The 16574-nt window shown below is 39.7% G+C and overlaps 1 protein-coding gene across 1 annotated transcript in view; it reads left to right on the forward strand.

Moving 5' to 3' along the window:
* Positions 1–16574, forward strand: part of NBAS (NBAS subunit of NRZ tethering complex) — a 336980-nt gene that overhangs the window by 73711 nt on the left and 246695 nt on the right. Inside the window, exons 13-19 of the mRNA XM_060168734.1 lie at positions 735–798; positions 3613–3806; positions 4884–5141; positions 5854–5979; positions 9028–9179; positions 15908–16048; positions 16311–16389. Of these exons, the coding sequence (XP_060024717.1) occupies positions 735–798; positions 3613–3806; positions 4884–5141; positions 5854–5979; positions 9028–9179; positions 15908–16048; positions 16311–16389 (1014 nt within the window). The remainder of the gene's footprint in view (positions 1–734; positions 799–3612; positions 3807–4883; positions 5142–5853; positions 5980–9027; positions 9180–15907; positions 16049–16310; positions 16390–16574) is intronic.

Below are 16574 nucleotides of genomic sequence, written 5' to 3' on the forward strand. Positions count from 1 at the left end.
TGTTTTTTCCCCCCATACTATTGTGATTCTGGAGGTTATGGAGTTAACGTGGGCCTGGGAAATGTCTGGCAGTGGCTTAATCTCTGTTGTTTTGTGATGCTTGAGAGATCGTGGTGTGTCCTGACGTTCACAAAGGTGGGCAGGGCATTGTGTTGCCATGAGATTAGACTGTGAATGTATTGAATTTGAGGATTGCATGGTTATATTTTTTGACTTAGTACAATAGGTTTTCAGTCATAGAAAGTTAGAACTGGGCATGACACGGAAGTTGTGGAGTCCGACCTCAGAGCTGTGGGAACTGAGACCTGGAGGGTTGCTTGCCTTACGAGCGGCAGGGTAGCTCTTACATCCAAGCTGGTGTTTCATTCACAACAGCATGGCTGTTCTCCCAGTGTGCAGTTGTGCGTGTGTGCGTGTGTGTGTGCGTGCAGAATTGTTAGTGTGTCCTGCTTTCATTTGTATGGATTTGTATGCTTGCCATCACGGTTCTTATTCACGCTACTTTCTTCATTAAATTGAGTCACAGTACTTGCACATGCACATCTTAGGTATAAGAACAATTGCTTTTCAAGATCTTGGAGAGGAATAGATTTCAACTAGGTGTAACTAAGAGATGAAAGGAAAGCAACATTTCTGTGTTTTGTTAAAAAAAAAAATCCAAAGTTCTTGGTGATGTTCTCATAATTTTCTTACCTTGTTGATCCAAGAATTTATGTCCTGTTTTTCAAATTCAGCCAGGCTATGATGACCTTAATCCTGATTGGAGACTCTCTACTGAGAAGAGAAAAAAAATCAAAGGTGAGTTTTATGATGTATGATGATTAAAACCTTAAGAGACTCGTGTTGTTTAATAAAGGTGCTTTTTAGATGGTATGATATATATAGGGGAGGGAAAACTCCTTTTCTTTCTACTATCCTAGGTTCTCTGGCTGGGGATCTGTAAAATTAGATTGACAAAAGACAGATTAATAAGAGAAAAGCAAGCAGAAGTTTATTAGCATGTACACTGAGTTTATACACGGGGGTACCCAGGGATGAGTAACTCCGAGGGATGGTTGGAAATTGTGCTTATACAGCATCTAAACAAAGAAACAGTCAATTTTTAGGGAAGTGACAAGACAAAGGAAAAGCAGTTGGAGTTTCTAGGAGCGGCAAATTGTGGGAAGGCAAGTATGTGGGGAAAGTAATGGAAGATAAGCAGTAGTTAGTTATGTAGATTCCTTCGGTGCTATCTCTGGGCTCATAAGGGTCTAAATTTGTCTCCAGTGATGAACTCTTGTCCTTCGTGGTAGAGAGCAGAGAGGGGAACAACTTTGTAAATTTATGTCCTACTTTTATGCAAATAGGTAGAGGGCAGGGAGCTTTTCTTGTGTCTGCTTCTTCTCAGTGGCCTCTAGCCCAAAATAATCATTATGCCACAGTGGCACCTTTTGGGGTGGCATATTCGGCTACCCTACATATAAAAAAGTCTCTAGATACTTCTGCTTCACTTTGGAAGGAGCACCAAGATTTCATAGCACGGGAACAAGGCAACAGATCCAGCTTTCTGACCGTCAGGTGTTAATATTTTGAGTTTTCCCAAGGCTGAGGCGGAGCCTGTGGCATGCAGCATGGCTCTCCCTCCACAGGCCAGCGTGGAGTTGGCACACTGAGTTCAAAGCTCGTAAGTGTGCTACTTTGTAAATGAGCATGGAGGGGATAGCAGAAAGGGATTCCTCAAAGGGTAGACTCTGAGTAGTTATCTTTGGGGCCGGGGCGCCAGTGTGGTAGTTGGTAGGTAATGAGAGGTTGGAGGGACCTTCTCTTTCTTTTCATACATCTCCATATATAAGCATTTTTTTTTTTTTTTAGCGGTGAGCATGTATTACTTTTATAAATAGAAAAGAAACCCAGTATTTACATTTAATTAAAAGCAATAGTGATTATTTAATTGGTAGATTAAAATTAAAAACAAAAATTAAAATATTAAGAGTTACTTTGAGTAATTGGTTCCTTTTTCTTCAGGTGAAACTCCCCAAGTTAAACACTGCTGAATTTTTAAGTATCTCCTATGAAATTAGTGATAGTTACAAGGTTCAAAATCTTTATTAAATTATGCTTCTAATTCACATTTAAAGACCCTGAAAGTATTGATTTGTTAATATCACGTGTCATGTTCACGTATTCGCTTTTGTTAAATAATCATCCGAAATACTCATTCAGAAAAACATTTCTGAGAAAAAATATAATTTGTCAAATTAGAAGGTTGGCTGCATATTTAAATGATTTGCTCCTTTCCATCCCGCATTACATTAAGCTGTAAGCCTAGGAACACTGCTTTTCATGTTTTCTTGGAATTCCTTATTTATATAGATTGCTTTAGGCGTAAATCAGAAGAAAATGTTGAGTTTTCATGGTTTTTGTTTTTTAATTAAAATAATGAGTTATTCTCATGGAGTTAACCTCCTATTTTATTTTATTTTTAATTTGGCCGTGCTGCGCGGCTTCTGGGATCTTCGTTCCTCAACCAGGGATCGAACTTGTGCCCACGGCAGTGAAAGTGCCCAGTCCTAACTGCGGGACTGCCAGGGAATTCCATTGACCTCCTATTTTAAAATCTCTATCTCCTTAGTCAAATGTTTACATATATTTTAAAATTTATGGTGTACTTTGTATGTATTACCTTTAAACCTCATCAGATCCTTAGTGGAACAAGTGGTATAAAAGGGCAATAAAATTATAGTAAATATCATGCCATTTCCTTTTGAATGCCTCAATTTGGTGAACCACAGTTCAGTTCTATCCACCCTCCCCCAACCCCTGCAATTCCTTACTGGTCTTGAATATGTTTTCCTCTTTCTGATTAGTTGCAAGTATAGAGGAGGAAAAAGTTCTTTTTCCTACTACCCTACTAGATTCTCCAGCTGAGACCCAGTAAATTGGACCAACAAAAAGAAAAAACATACACATTTACTTAATATGTTTCAGGGACACAGGAGCCTTCATAAGGAAATGAAGACCTGAGGAACAGTTACACCTGATCAGTTTTATACTAGGTTGGGTGAAGAGTGGAAAGTTGTAGAAAGACATGAGAGACAAAAGGGTCTGAGCTAAGGGTAGTAAACTGGGAGGAACTTAGCAAGGCCTGTTTGTTTCCATTTTTCTTGGCTTCCCTCCGTCTTTGGAGATAAGGATGCTCCTTTCCTCCAGATATAAAAAAAGGTACCTCTCACATGAGGATCTTAGGACCTGCTCCAGAGGAAGGTCAGAGTTCTTCCTGAGTCTGCCATTTCTCAGTACACACCTACCTTTTTTTTATATGTTGAAAATGGTGACATACCTCTGAATATTTTTCATTTTTTGAGCAGAAAGACCTTAATATATTTACCTCTGCATCCTTAGAACTTTGGACTTTGGCAAATTGTTGGCATTCAGATGTTCATTAAATAAATTACCATTTTGTATCTTCTACTTGAGTAAAAATCTGAGTGGTGACTTACATTTTAATTTTTCTTATTATTTGTCATACCTTTAGGACTCACATGGTTTTAAAATTGATTATTGGACTAAGTGTGTTGTATTTAAACCACATTGATGGATGGATTTGTATTGATTTACTTTTCCCCCCATTAGATAAAGAATCCTTTTACCCACTGATAGATGTGAATTGGTGGGTGAACAGTGCAGTGATTTTGGCTCGCTGCTCTGGTGCTTTGACTGTTTCGTCGGTGAAAACTTTGAAGAATTTACTGGGAAAATCCTGTGAATGGTTTGAACCATCCCCTCAAGTCACTGCTACCCATGATGGGGGATTTTTGATTTTGGAGGTAATGCTTTCCCTTTTAAAGCAATCAGTGTGTTTGAGAGTAAACATTTATTACCCCCAAAACCTAAATATCTGATTTTAATTTTGGTTATCCCATTGTTTAATCTTGTCTTTAAAAAGAAAAATTTGTTATTGGAATCAGAACTTGAGTGCAGTATAAAAAAGATCTATTGTTTAGACAATTTAAAAAAGTGCATTTGTCTAAGAATGAAGAACATTTAGAGTCATTTTGCTCTCTGTAAAGCATTTCTTCCTCATTGACATGATAGCTTTTTTCTTTTTCCTGGATTAGTTATCTTAAAAATATAAATAATATCACTACCTAAGAAATGCAGTCTTTAACCTATTCCTATGAAATATGACAGCTTAAAACTTTTGGTTCTTTTATTAAGAAAAACTTGTTTATCATGACAAAAATTTTGAAAAGAGGCTAATATTTTAAAGTTATGTTTTGGTCATTTAAAATTATTTTAAGTGTTTCAAGGTAATGGCCTTCAATAGCCTTCACTTCAGTGCAGACTGACAAATGTCTTCTCCCCTTAAGTTTGGTACCGAGTCTAAAGATGTGCTTTAAAGAGAACCAGGGCTTAAAATCGAAGGCAGCTGTGTTAGGTCTGGAATGAAAGTTATCGTTAACAGGCAGCCTTCAGACTCAGAACTTTGTGAAGACATTGTTTAAAAGCTGGGGAGCTATGCTTGATAAAGCAAATAAATACCTTCAGGTTCATGTTGCTAAATAGATGGAAAAAATCGTCTTTTCACAGCAGGTACAAAAATATCAAAAAGAAAGAAATTAACATTCTCAACTCCTTTATTTCCCTAAAGTAATTACCAGGTATATATTTTACAAGACCGTATTAATGACCTGTTATTAAAACAGGCTTTAGTTTTAGAGATTTGGAGCCAATAACTTCTGTGCTTATTTCTGGAGCTTTGTTGTTGGGTTTCTTTGAATTCCATTCTTACGGCTGATGTAATGAGTCAAACCAGAGTAGAATTAAAAATATTTTTCTCATTAGCTCTAAAAACTTATCTTTAGTTCCTCACTATTCACTTAACATCTCCTTTTTCAATTCAGTGCGAGATTAAACTTGCCCCCAAACGATCTCGTTTGGAGACGAGGGCGGGAGAAGAAGGTGAAGGAGAAGAGGATTCGGATTCCGATCAGGAGACATCTGCCAAGGCTCGCTACTTTGGTTATATAAAACAGGGCTTGTACTTAGTGACCGAGATGGAGCGCTTCGCACCAGCCCGGAAACGCCCGCGAACCATTACTAAGAACTACCGCCTGGTGAGCCTGCGGTCTACGACCCCAGAGGAGCTCTACCAGAGGAAGGTGAGGGTGTCCCCTTACTATATCCATGGTCACAGCATCAGATGTGATTTGCCTCTATTGAGAAAAAACTTTTTTTTTTAATAAAGGAAGAAATTTAAAGAGGGATTGTTATTATCGTTGACATCTTAGCTGTGTCAGTATGGTAAAGCTGCTGAGAATAATGCTGGTCTTTGCGCCTGCGCAGTCACAGTCAGAGCAGTGGGGGGGAGGTGAGTTCGTGTGGACCGATGGTCCGCTTGGCCCCGCCCAGGTTTTCGCGCCACTTCGTGTGGCCTTCAGCTCTCACTTCCTCTGTGTTGAAGTACAGCCGTCTCCTCAGACTGCAGCAGATGAGGGAAGAACTGCAGACTTGCTTTCTAGTCTGGGGTTTGCTTGGGAAGCAGATTTGATCAACACTGAGTATTCCACGTGTCTGTGCTGCGCCGTCACAAGCGGAGTCCCGGAGGAGGAGTCGGGCCGCCCTGCTGGTCCTGGTTTTGCCATTTTACTTTATAACCATGGGTATTTCACCTCCTTTTCCCATCTTTCTGTTAAAGCGCTTAAAAGAAATACTTGACCTCTCCGCCCCTTGTCATGTTCGTGAGCTTCTGGGGCCGCAGTGCACGTGAAGGTGGTTAGGAGTGACCTACGCTGTCATCGTTCATTCTGTCATCATTTTGACACGCAGACTGCTCGGTAATGTCACATTCGTGTTCCATTTCCTTGTCCAAAGATCGAAAGTGAAGAGTATGAAGAAGCCTTGTCTCTGGCTCAGACCTACGGCCTGGATACTGACCTGGTGTATCAGAGGCAGTGGAGGAAGTCAGCTGTCAACATTGCTTCAATTCAGAATTACTTGGTATGTTTAAGATTTTGGGGAACATGCAGTAAAATTCAAACTTATGGAAAAACTTTTGGCTGTAGGGCTTCATGTTGGAGTACTTTTCACTGCTGACTTTTCTATATGAAGTGTTTTATTCTACCTTGAAAAATTATCTTATCAGGTTCTGTCGGCCCTGCAGCTAGACGTTGGTGCAGAAGACATGTGACCAAATATTCACTGCTAAACCAGCCAACTGCCTGGTCTTGGCCTAATCCTTTCCCTTCGTCTACCTCAGTTAACCTCTGTTCACCTCCATCAGTCAGGGTCCTGTCAGAAGCCAGGAACCACACAGTAATTTGAACAGGAACAGTTTTAATATGGAGAATTAATATTTTCTAGCAACAAGAGATTTACTATATGAGGGCAAAGAGAACTCTAAGGAATACCCTGGGGCTGAACGGCATGTACCCAAGGAGGGAACAAACTCGGAAGGGAGGGCTCCCCCTGGGCTGGGATTCAGGCTTCGTTGGACAAGGAGTGGTTGCAGCACATTGGACGGACCAGTTCGCTGGAATGCCTGAGGCCACGGCTGGTCCACAGTAGCCAAGGCTGGCGGGCAGGGAAAGGTGGGATGGATGGGCCGGCTGGATGCCTGTGGCTAGGGTGGCCGTGAACTGAGGTTGGGGGGTCGGAAAACCCCAGGGGCTGATAAGTAGGGAGCCCCCCACCAGCATGAAGGCTGGTAGATAAGGAACCGTGGCCAGGACTGAAAAGAAAATATTCCCCCTGGTGTAGGCGAGCCTAGTTTAGGGAGCTTCCCCTTCAGGTGTCCGGGAGGATTCGCTGGGGAGGAATCTGTCCATGGGAGTGCAGCTGACACTAAGTGGGAAGTTGTCTTCCAAAGGAGGGAGGGGGAAGTAAGCACCACCAGGTGTCGTCTGCGGGCATTGCCAAGACAGGAACAAGAACCAGCGCACACGTGGACTAGAGACCGGAGCCTCTTCCTCTGCAGTGGCCTGCAGCGCCCTCTGTTGACAAAGCTTAATATCGTGTCAGCGGCAAATGGGAAAGGCTGTTTATCCCATAGCTGGCTCTGAAGAGTGCTTTTGAGGCTGAGAGGCAATAAATAGATAACTGTCATATCAAACTTGCCAAATACCCCCTTTTTGCTTAAATCCTACAGTTAAATCCTTCCTGCTATGTGCTGCCACAGTTAGAGTTACTATGTTGGCTGTTTATTTGAATCATTGGCACCTTTGTAAGGAAGTAGTTGGACTCATACCTATTTTTAGAAGGTGCTGACTTCTCATGTGACATTTAGGAAGGCAAATACCTTTTCATTTAGGAATATTCTAAGAAGTGTTGGGAAATTTTCATGGTAGTTGTTTTCCCTAAAAATTCATGTACATGAGTAATTAAAAATAAATAAAAACGTAATCTGGAAAAGTTGTGTGTAAGAAGTTGATGCTTCAACCCAACGGGAAGATGAACTGTCAATACAAGCAAGATATCAGAGTTGAGAGAGCATGAAAGATCATGAAATAAAGGAAGAAGACAAAGTTGCTTGTATTTTCTTTAGAATATCAGAACAGCAAACCTATATTATCTTTCTTTCTTTTGTGACTCAGGACAGTGAGCTCATGAGTTCATGTATATCCACTTAACGGCCTTTTCTGTAACACAGTAGAAAGCAGATTTGGTCTCTGAAGGAGCTGACAAATGTTAGGAGAGACAAATTATGTACATTTTTTATTGGGGGAAATACTTAATTCAGCAAAATAAATAGGCAGTGAAGAGTAAAAGCACTATGCCAGGAATGAAAGGGGTACAGGAGTGGCATAAATATGGCCTTCGCTTTTAGGGAGCTTATAATCTTACCGAGAAGACAAGCTTTATGCCTTCATTATAGAAATGACCATACAAGAAGATTGCGGACAAACGCTGTGGGAACCCGGTGAAGGTAGCAATCATTATAGACTCTGGTTATGGAAGTCTTCATATAGTGAAGATGTTTTGGGCAGGGATTTGAAAGGATTCAGAGTAGAGCTAGAAGAGAGGAAGGCATTCTTAATGGGACAAGTGGTGTGAGCAAATTAAAAGAAAATGAGCATGACTCATGAGGCCAGTGACTAAACCTGGCTTATTCATTGCTCTATTTTCTTGGCACACAAAAAGTACTCAGTAAATATTTCCTGGGTGAATGGCTCTGTAAGGAAACCAGTCTGTTGGATCTGAGATTCCATGATGGTGAACATTGGGGCATATTGATTAGAAAGATACATTGATTTGGGTTCAGGTGGGAAACCTTGCCAAAGGCAAGAGACTCCTGCAGTGTCCCAGTTGTTACGTGTCAATGACATGGACTGATACAGAGGCCATAGATGTGGAGAAGGGGATGTGAGTTCAGAGACAGTTCAGGAAAGAATTGATATGAAGGAATGTGTGGGGTATGAATCAGATTTTACCCTAAATTTGTATCCACAAGGGCTTTTCTAGAAAGAGGGCAAGTCAGGAATTTTGAATGGAGTCAGAGGAAGCTGTTGGGAGGGAAGTACATATGGGCCCTTCGTCTTTCCAAGGAACAACATACCATGACTTTTTATGATTAAATTATCATCTGTGCTTTGGAGTACATCTCATGGTCAAGTAAATACAAAACCTTGACGTGCTATGCCTCATTAGTTTTGTTTCAAAGTTAAACATGTTTGTTACAAGAAGATAAATCTTGCCTTACTTCTTTATTTTCTACTATTCTATATAGCCCAAGTGCAAACTAAAGAGCAACTAAAAAGTTTGGAAAGAGCTTTTTATGTTTCCAAAAAAGAGTACTGAACTTTGTGTTTCAGTGTGTTTCATTAGACGAAGAAAGAAAGCAGTTGGAATCACATGCCCTCTACCCAGTCCTAGTCACTGTTAGGAAAGTAGCTCTTTAATGTTGAGATGCTCTAGCAGCTGCTTGTGGCCAAGGTTTCAGGTAGCTCTACTCTCTTACGTATAGCTTTATAATTCTAGAAGGCAGTTTTCAGGTGCTCTCAGATATCATGGTTTCTTTAATGCCTCTTTTTAAATTTTCTCTATATCCAGAGTAAAATAAAGAAACGATCTTGGGTTCTTCATGAGTGCTTGGAAAGAGTTCCTGAAAATGTGGATGCTGCAAAAGAACTGCTTCAATATGGATTAAAAGGCACAGACCTGGAGGCTCTTCTAGCCATAGGGAAAGGAGCAGATGATGGCAGGTTGGTTCTGGAAAGATGTGGATAGAAGTAAAGGTGACTTTATGAAAACTTTTAAGCTGAGACATTGGAAAGGGTAAACTTTTCTTTATTTAGGTTATTCTGCAATGAAGCAGTTGCCTTTGATTAATGCTTTTTTATCTGAGGTCAGTTTTCTTTCCTTTAAGTTAAATACGTTTACATATGATAGCTTGATGCTAAGGAAAGAGCAAATTCTACAAGCATTTATTGAATGCTGGCCGTTTCTAAGCTGTGAGGTTAAGGCGGCATGCGCCTAGGTGCACTGACCGGTGAACTGAACCACCGTAGGCAAGTCTGAGCTTCGTTCACTTACTTTATGTGTAGCATTGTGTCCTTCCTCAGAGAATTACCTTGATTAAGTTATATATCTTGTGAAAGCATCTCATAAACTTTTTTTTTGAATTTTATTTTATTTATTTTTTTAAACAGCAGGTTCTTATTAGTAATCCATTTTATACATATTAGTGTCTACAGATCAATCCCAATCTCCCAATTCATCCCACCACCACCACAACCCCCCGCCACCTTCCCTGCTTGGTGTCCATACGTTTGTTCTCTACATCTGTGTCTCAATTTCTGCCCTGAAAACCGGTTCGTCTGTACCGTTTTTCTAGGTTCCAAATATATATGTTAATATACGATATTTGTTTTTCTCTTTCTGACTTTCTTCACTCTGTATGACAGTCTCTAGGTCCATCCATGTCTCTACAAATGACCCAACTTCGTTCCTTTTTATGGCTGACGTCTTCTTTATCCATTCGTTTGTCGATGGGCATTTAGGTTGCTTCCATGTCCTGGCTATTGTAAATAGTGCTGCAGTGAACATTGGGGTGCATGTGTCTTTCTGAATTATGGTTTTCTCTGGGTATATACCCAGTAGTGGGATTGCTGGGTCACATGGTAGTTCTATTTTTAGTTTTTAAAGGAACCTCCATAGTGGCTGTATCAATTTACATTCCTACCAACAATGCAAGAGGGTTCGCTTTTTTCCACACCCTCTCCAGCATTTGTTGTTTGTAGATTTTCTGATGATGCCCATTCTAACTGGTGTGAGGTGATACCTCATTGTACTTTTCATTTGCATTTCTCTAATAATTAGTAATGTTGAGCAGCTTTTCATGTGCTTCTTGGCCATCTGTATATCTTCTTTGGAGAAATGCCTATTTAGGTCTTCTGCCCATTTTTGGATTGGGTTGTTTGTTTTTTTAATATTGAGCTGCATGAGCTGTTTATATATTTTGGAGATTAATCCTTTGTAAGTTGCTTCATTTGCAAATATTTTCTCCCATTCTGAGGGCTGTCTTTTTGTCTTGTTTGTAGTTTCCTTTGCTTTGCAAAAGCTTTTAAGTTTCATTAGGTCTCATTTGTTTGTTTTTATTTCCATTGCTCTAGGAGGTGGATCAAAAAAGATCTTTCTGTGATTTATGTTAAAGAGTGTTCTTCCTGTTTTCCTCTAAGAGTTTTATAGTGTCCGGTCTTACATTTAGGTCTCTAATCCATCTTGAGTTTATGTTTGTGTATGGTGTTAGGGAGTGTTCTAATTTCATTCTTTTACATGTAGCTGTCCAGTTTTCCGAGTACCACTTATTGAAGAGATTGTTTTTTCTCCGTTGTATATCTTTGCCTCCTTTGTCATAGATTAGTTGAGCATAGGTGCGTGGGTTTATCTCTGGGCTTTCTATCCTGTTCCATTGATCTGTGTTTCTGTTTTTGTGCCAGTACCATATTGTCTTGATTACTGGAGCTTTGTAGTATAGTCTGAAGTCAGGGAGTCTGATTCCTCCTGCTCCATTTCTTTCCCTCAAGACCGCTTTGGCTATTTGGGGTCTTTTGTGTCTCCATACAAATTTTAAGATTTTTTGTTCTAGTTCTGAAAAAAATGCCATTGGTAATTTGATAGGGATTGCACTGAATCTGTAGATTGCTTTGGGTAGTAGAGTTATTTTCACAATATTGATTCTTCCAATCCAAGAACATGGTATATCTCTCCATTTGTTTGTATCATCTCTAATTTCTTTCATCAGTGTCTTATAGTTTTCTGCATACAGGTCTTTTGTCTCCCTAGGTAGGTTTATTCCTAGGTATTCTTTTTGTTGCAGTGGTAAATGGGACTGTTTCCTTAATTTCTCTTTCAGATTTTTCATCATTAGTGTATAGGAATGCAAGAGATTTCTGTGCATTAATTTTGTATCCTGCAACTTTACCAGATTCATTGATTAGCTCTAGTAGTTTTCTGGTGGCATCTTTAGGATTCTCTATGTATAGTATCATGTCATGTGCAAACAGTGACAGTTTTACTTCTTTTCCAATATGTATTCCTTTTATTTCTTTTTCTTCTCTGATTGCCTTGGCTAGGACTTCCAAAACTATGTTGAATAATAGTGGTGAGAGTGGACATGCTTGTCTTCTTCCTGATCTTAGAGGAAATGATTTCAGTTTTTCACTACTGAGAATGATGTTTGCTGTGGGTTTGTCATATATGGCCTTTATTATGTTGAGGTAGGTTCCCTCTATGCCCACTTTCTGGAGGGTTTTTGTCATAAATTCGTGTTGAATTTTGTCAAAAGCTTTTTCTGCATCTATTGAGATGATCATATGGTTTTTATTCTTCAGTTTGTTAATATGGTGTATCACAATGATTGATTTGCATATATTGAAGAATCCTTGCATCCCTGGGATAAATCCCACTTGATCATGGTATATGATCCTTTTAATGTGTTGTTGGATTCTGTTTGCTAGTATTTTGTTGAGGATTTTTGCATCTATATTCATCAGTGATATTGGTGTGTAATTTTCTTTTTTTGTAGTATCTTTGTCTGGTTTTGGTATCAGGGTGATGGTGGCCTCCTAGAATGAATTTGGGAGTGTTCCTCCCCCTGCTATATTTTGGAAGAGTATGAGAAGGATAGCTGTTTAGTTCTTCTCTAAATGTTTGATAGAATTCACCTGTGAAGCCATCTGGTCCTGGGCTTTTGTTTGTTGGAAGATTTTTAATCACAGTCTCAATTTCAGTGCTTGTGATTGTTCTGCTCATATTTTCTATTTCTTCCTGGTTCAGTCTTGGAAGGTTATACCTTTCTAACAATTTTTCCATTTCTTCCAGGTTGTCCATTTTATTGACATAGAGTTGCTTGTAGTAGTCTCTTAGGATAATTTGTATTTCTCTGGTGTCTGTTGTAACTTCTTCTTTTTCATTTCTAATTTTATGAATTTGAGTCCTCTCCCTCTTTTTTCTTGATGAGTCTGGCTAAAGGTTTATCAATTTTGTTTACCTTCTCAAAGAACCAGCTTTTAGTTTTATTGAGTTTTGCTATTGTCTTCTTTGTTTCTGTTTCATTTATTTCTGCTCTGATCTTTATGATTTCTTTCCTTCTACTAACTTTGGGTTTTGTTTGTTCTTCTTTCTCTAGTTCCTTTAGGTGTAAGGTTAGGTTGTTTATTTGAGATGTTTGTTGTTTCTTGAGGTAGGATTGTATTTCTATAAACTTCCCTCTTAGAACTGCTTTTGCTGCATCCCATAGGTTTTGGATCATCGTGTTTTCATTGTCATTTGTCTCTAGGTATTTTGGGATTTCCTCCTGATTTCTTCAATGATCTCTTGATTATTTAGTAACGTATTGTTTAGCCTCCATGTGTTTGTGTTTACGTTTTTTTCCCTGTAATTGATTTCTAATCTCATAGCATTGTGGTAGGAAAGGATGCTTGATATGATTTCAGTTTTCTTAAATTTACTGAGGCTTGATCTGTGACCCAAGAGGTGATCTGTCCTGGAGAATGTTCTGTGTGCACTTGAGAAGAAAGTGTAATCTGCTCTTTTTGGATGGAATGTCGTATAAATATCAATTAAATCTATCTGGTCTATTGTGTCATTTAAAGGTTGTGTTTCCTTATTAATTTTCTGTTTGGAAGATCTGTCCATTGGTGTAAGTGAGGTGTTAAAGTCCCCCATTATTATTGTGTTACTGTCGATTTCCTCTTTTAGAGCTGTTAGCAGTTGCCTTATGTATTGAGGTGCTCCTATGTTGGGTGCATATATATTTATAATTGTTATATCTTCTTCTTGGATTGATCCCTTCATCATTATGTAGTGTCCTTCTTTGTCTCTTGTAATAGTCTTTATTTTAAAGTCTGTTTTATCTGATATGAGTATTGCTACTCCAGCTTTCTTTTGATTTCCAATTTGCATGGAATATCTTTTTCCATCCCCTCACTTTCAGTCTGTATGTGTCCCTATGCCTGAAGTGGGTCTCTTGTAGACAGCATATATATGGGTCTTGTTTTTGTATCCATTCAGCCAGTCTGTGTCTTTTGGTTGGAGCATTTAATCCATTCACATTTAAGGTAATTATCAATAAGTATGTTCCTATTACCATTTTCTTAATTGTTATGGGTTTGTTTTTGTAGGTCCTTTTCTTCTCTTGTGTTTCCCACTTAGCGAAGTTCCTTCAGCATTTGTTGTAGAGCTGATTTGGTGGTGCTGGTGCTCTTATCTTTTGCTTGTCTGTAAAGCTTTTGATTTCTCCATCAAACCTGAATGAGATCCTTGCCAGGTAGAGTAATCTTGGTTGTAGGTTCTTCCCTTTCATCAATTTAAATATGTCATGCCACTCCCTTCTGGCTTGTAGAGTTTCTGCTGAGAAGTCAGCTGTTAACCTTATTGGAGTTCCCTCGTATGTTATTTGTCGTTTTTCCCTTGCTGCTTTCAATAATTTTTCTTTGTCTTTAATTTTTGCCAGTTTGATTACTATGTGTCTCGGCATGTTTCCCCTTGGGTTTATCCTGTATGGGACTCTGCCCTTCCTGGACTTGGGTGGCTGTTTCCTTTCCCATGTTAGGGAAGTTTTCGACTATAATCTCTTCAGATATTTTCTCGTGTCCTTTCTCTCTCTCTTCTCCTTCTGGGACCCCTATAATACGATTGTTGTTGCGTTTAATGTTGTCCCAGAGGTCTCTTAGACTGTCTTCATTTCTTTTCATTCTTTTTTCTTTATTCTGTTCCGCAGCAGTGAATTCCACCATTCTGTCTTCCAGCTCACTTATCCATTCTTCTACCTCAGTTATTCTGCTGTTGATTCCTTCTAGTGTAGTTTTCATTTCAGTTATTGTATTGTTCATCTCTGTTTGTTTGTTCTTTAATTCTTCTAGGTCTTTGTTAAACATTTCTTTCATCTTCTCAATCTTTGCCTCCATTCTTTTTCCTAGGTCCTAGATTATCTTCACTATCATTATTCTGAATTCTTTTTCTGGAAGGTTTCCTGTCTCCACTTCATTTAGTTGTTTTTCTGGGGTTTTATCTTGTTTCTTCATCTGGTACATAGACCTCTGCTTTTTCATCTTGTCTATCTTTCTGTGAATGTGGTTTTTGTTCCACAGGCTGCAGGATTGTAGTTCTTCTTGCTTCTGCTGTCTGCCCTCTGGTGGATGAGGCTATCTAAGAGGCTTGTGCAAGTTTCCTGATGGGAGGGACTGGTGGTTGGTAGAGCCGGGTGTTGCTCTGGTGGGCAGAGCTCAGTAAAACTTTAATCTGCTTGTCTGCTGATGGGTTGGGCTGGGTTCCCTCCCTGTTGGTTGTTTGGCCTGAGGCGACCCAGCACTGGAGCCTTCCCAGGCTCTTTGGTGGTGCTAATGGCGGACTCTGGGAGGGCTCACGCTAAGGAGTACTTCCCAGAACTTCTGCTGCCAGTGTCCTTGTCCTCATGGTGAGACAGCCACCCCCTGCCTCAGCAGGAGACCCTCCAATACTAGCAGGTAGGTCTGGTTCAGTCTCTTACGGGGTCACCGCTCCTTCCCCTGGGTCCCGATGCACACACTACTTTGTGTGTGCCCTCTAAGAGTGGAGTCTCTGTTTCCCCCAGTCCTGTTGAAGTCCTGCAATCAAATCCGGCTAGCCTTCAAAGTCTGATTCTCTAGGAATTCCCCCTCCTATTGCCAGACCCCCAGGGTGGGACGCCTGACCCTGGGAGGGGCTCAGAACCTTCACTCCAGTGGGTGGAGTTCTGTGGTATAATTGTTCTCCAGTTTGTGAGTCACCCACCCAGTGGTCTTGGGATTTGATTTTATTGTGATTGTGCCCCTCCTACCATCTCTTTGTGGCTTCTCCTTTGTCTTTGGATGTGGGGTTTTTGGTGAGTTCCAGTGTCTTTCTGTTGATGATCGTTCAGCAGTTTGTTGTGATTCCGGTGCTCTCACAAGAGGGAGTCACCTCATAAACTTTTAAGCACCCTACAAATGTCAGTTAATAACAGTAATAAAGTTATTTGAGAAGAGCTGCTGTTCATCAAACATTTGGAACTTTTGGGGGGATATAAATGTGATAGTGTATTTGATAAGTAATTTAAATGAGACTGACATTCATTACCATTTTAAAACCTTAAATAGAAGTGATTCACATTGTAAACTCTGGGCAACGTTTTCTTTATAGGCTGTTTCACATTGGGTGACTATAACCTCCCATGTTTTCGTAAGCAGTTTTCATTTTCTTGATATTCAGAGTTTCTACATGTGATGATTACTGATGACTTTTTGCCCATCCTGTGGACATAAATGAAAGAATCGCTTTGCTTATAATAAATAGCAAAAGCTTCCTTTCAAATAATTGCTTGTTTCTGTTTCTGCAGAAACCAAGGTAATAAAATCAAAGTAGGAGAAGGTACTTCACTATATGAAATTTAAAAAAATACACAGATTTGGGTTTTCTTTTTTTCTCACAGATTTACACTACTTGGTGAAATGGACATTGACGGTATCTCCTACGAGGAGCTTTCCCCACCTGATGAAGAGCCTGCCGAGAAGAAAAAGGAGAAGGAGCTCAGGAAGAGACAAGAACTACTTAAATTAGTGAACTTTTCAAAGTAAATGATTTATTACTGTTCATTTGTAATTTCTTAAAAATACCTAGTAATCTAAGTGTGTTCTTTACTAGTGACAATTGCTGTACATTATTTTGGCAAGTTAAATCAAACGCATTTAGTATTGTTTTACCCTTGTGCTTTTGTGTACTGTTCCATGAATTTGAGGCTTAATAGAATATTGATCATTTTTATTCTATTTTAGATCTTAGAGAAATGTGCTTGTAGGTAAATATAAGTGGCCTAATACAGTTGTTCAAAACAGGTTAACACTGGAACAAAAGGAACTTTGCCGTTGTAGACTGAAATTATTAACCTACTTAGATCGACTCGCAACATATGAGGTAAGGAGTAGTCTTTTGTTTGTTTGTTTGTTTGTTTGTTTTATTTTTGCGGTACACGGGCCTCTCACTGTTGCAGCCTCTCCTGCTGCAGAGGACAGGCTCCAGACGTGCAGGCTCAGCGGCCATGAGTCACGGCCCAGCCTCTCCTCGGCATGTGGGATCTTCCCGGACCGGGGCACGAACCC

This window comes from Lagenorhynchus albirostris, chromosome 13 (genome assembly GCF_949774975.1).
Source record: "Lagenorhynchus albirostris chromosome 13, mLagAlb1.1, whole genome shotgun sequence".
Classification (NCBI taxonomy): Eukaryota; Metazoa; Chordata; class Mammalia; order Artiodactyla; family Delphinidae; genus Lagenorhynchus; species Lagenorhynchus albirostris.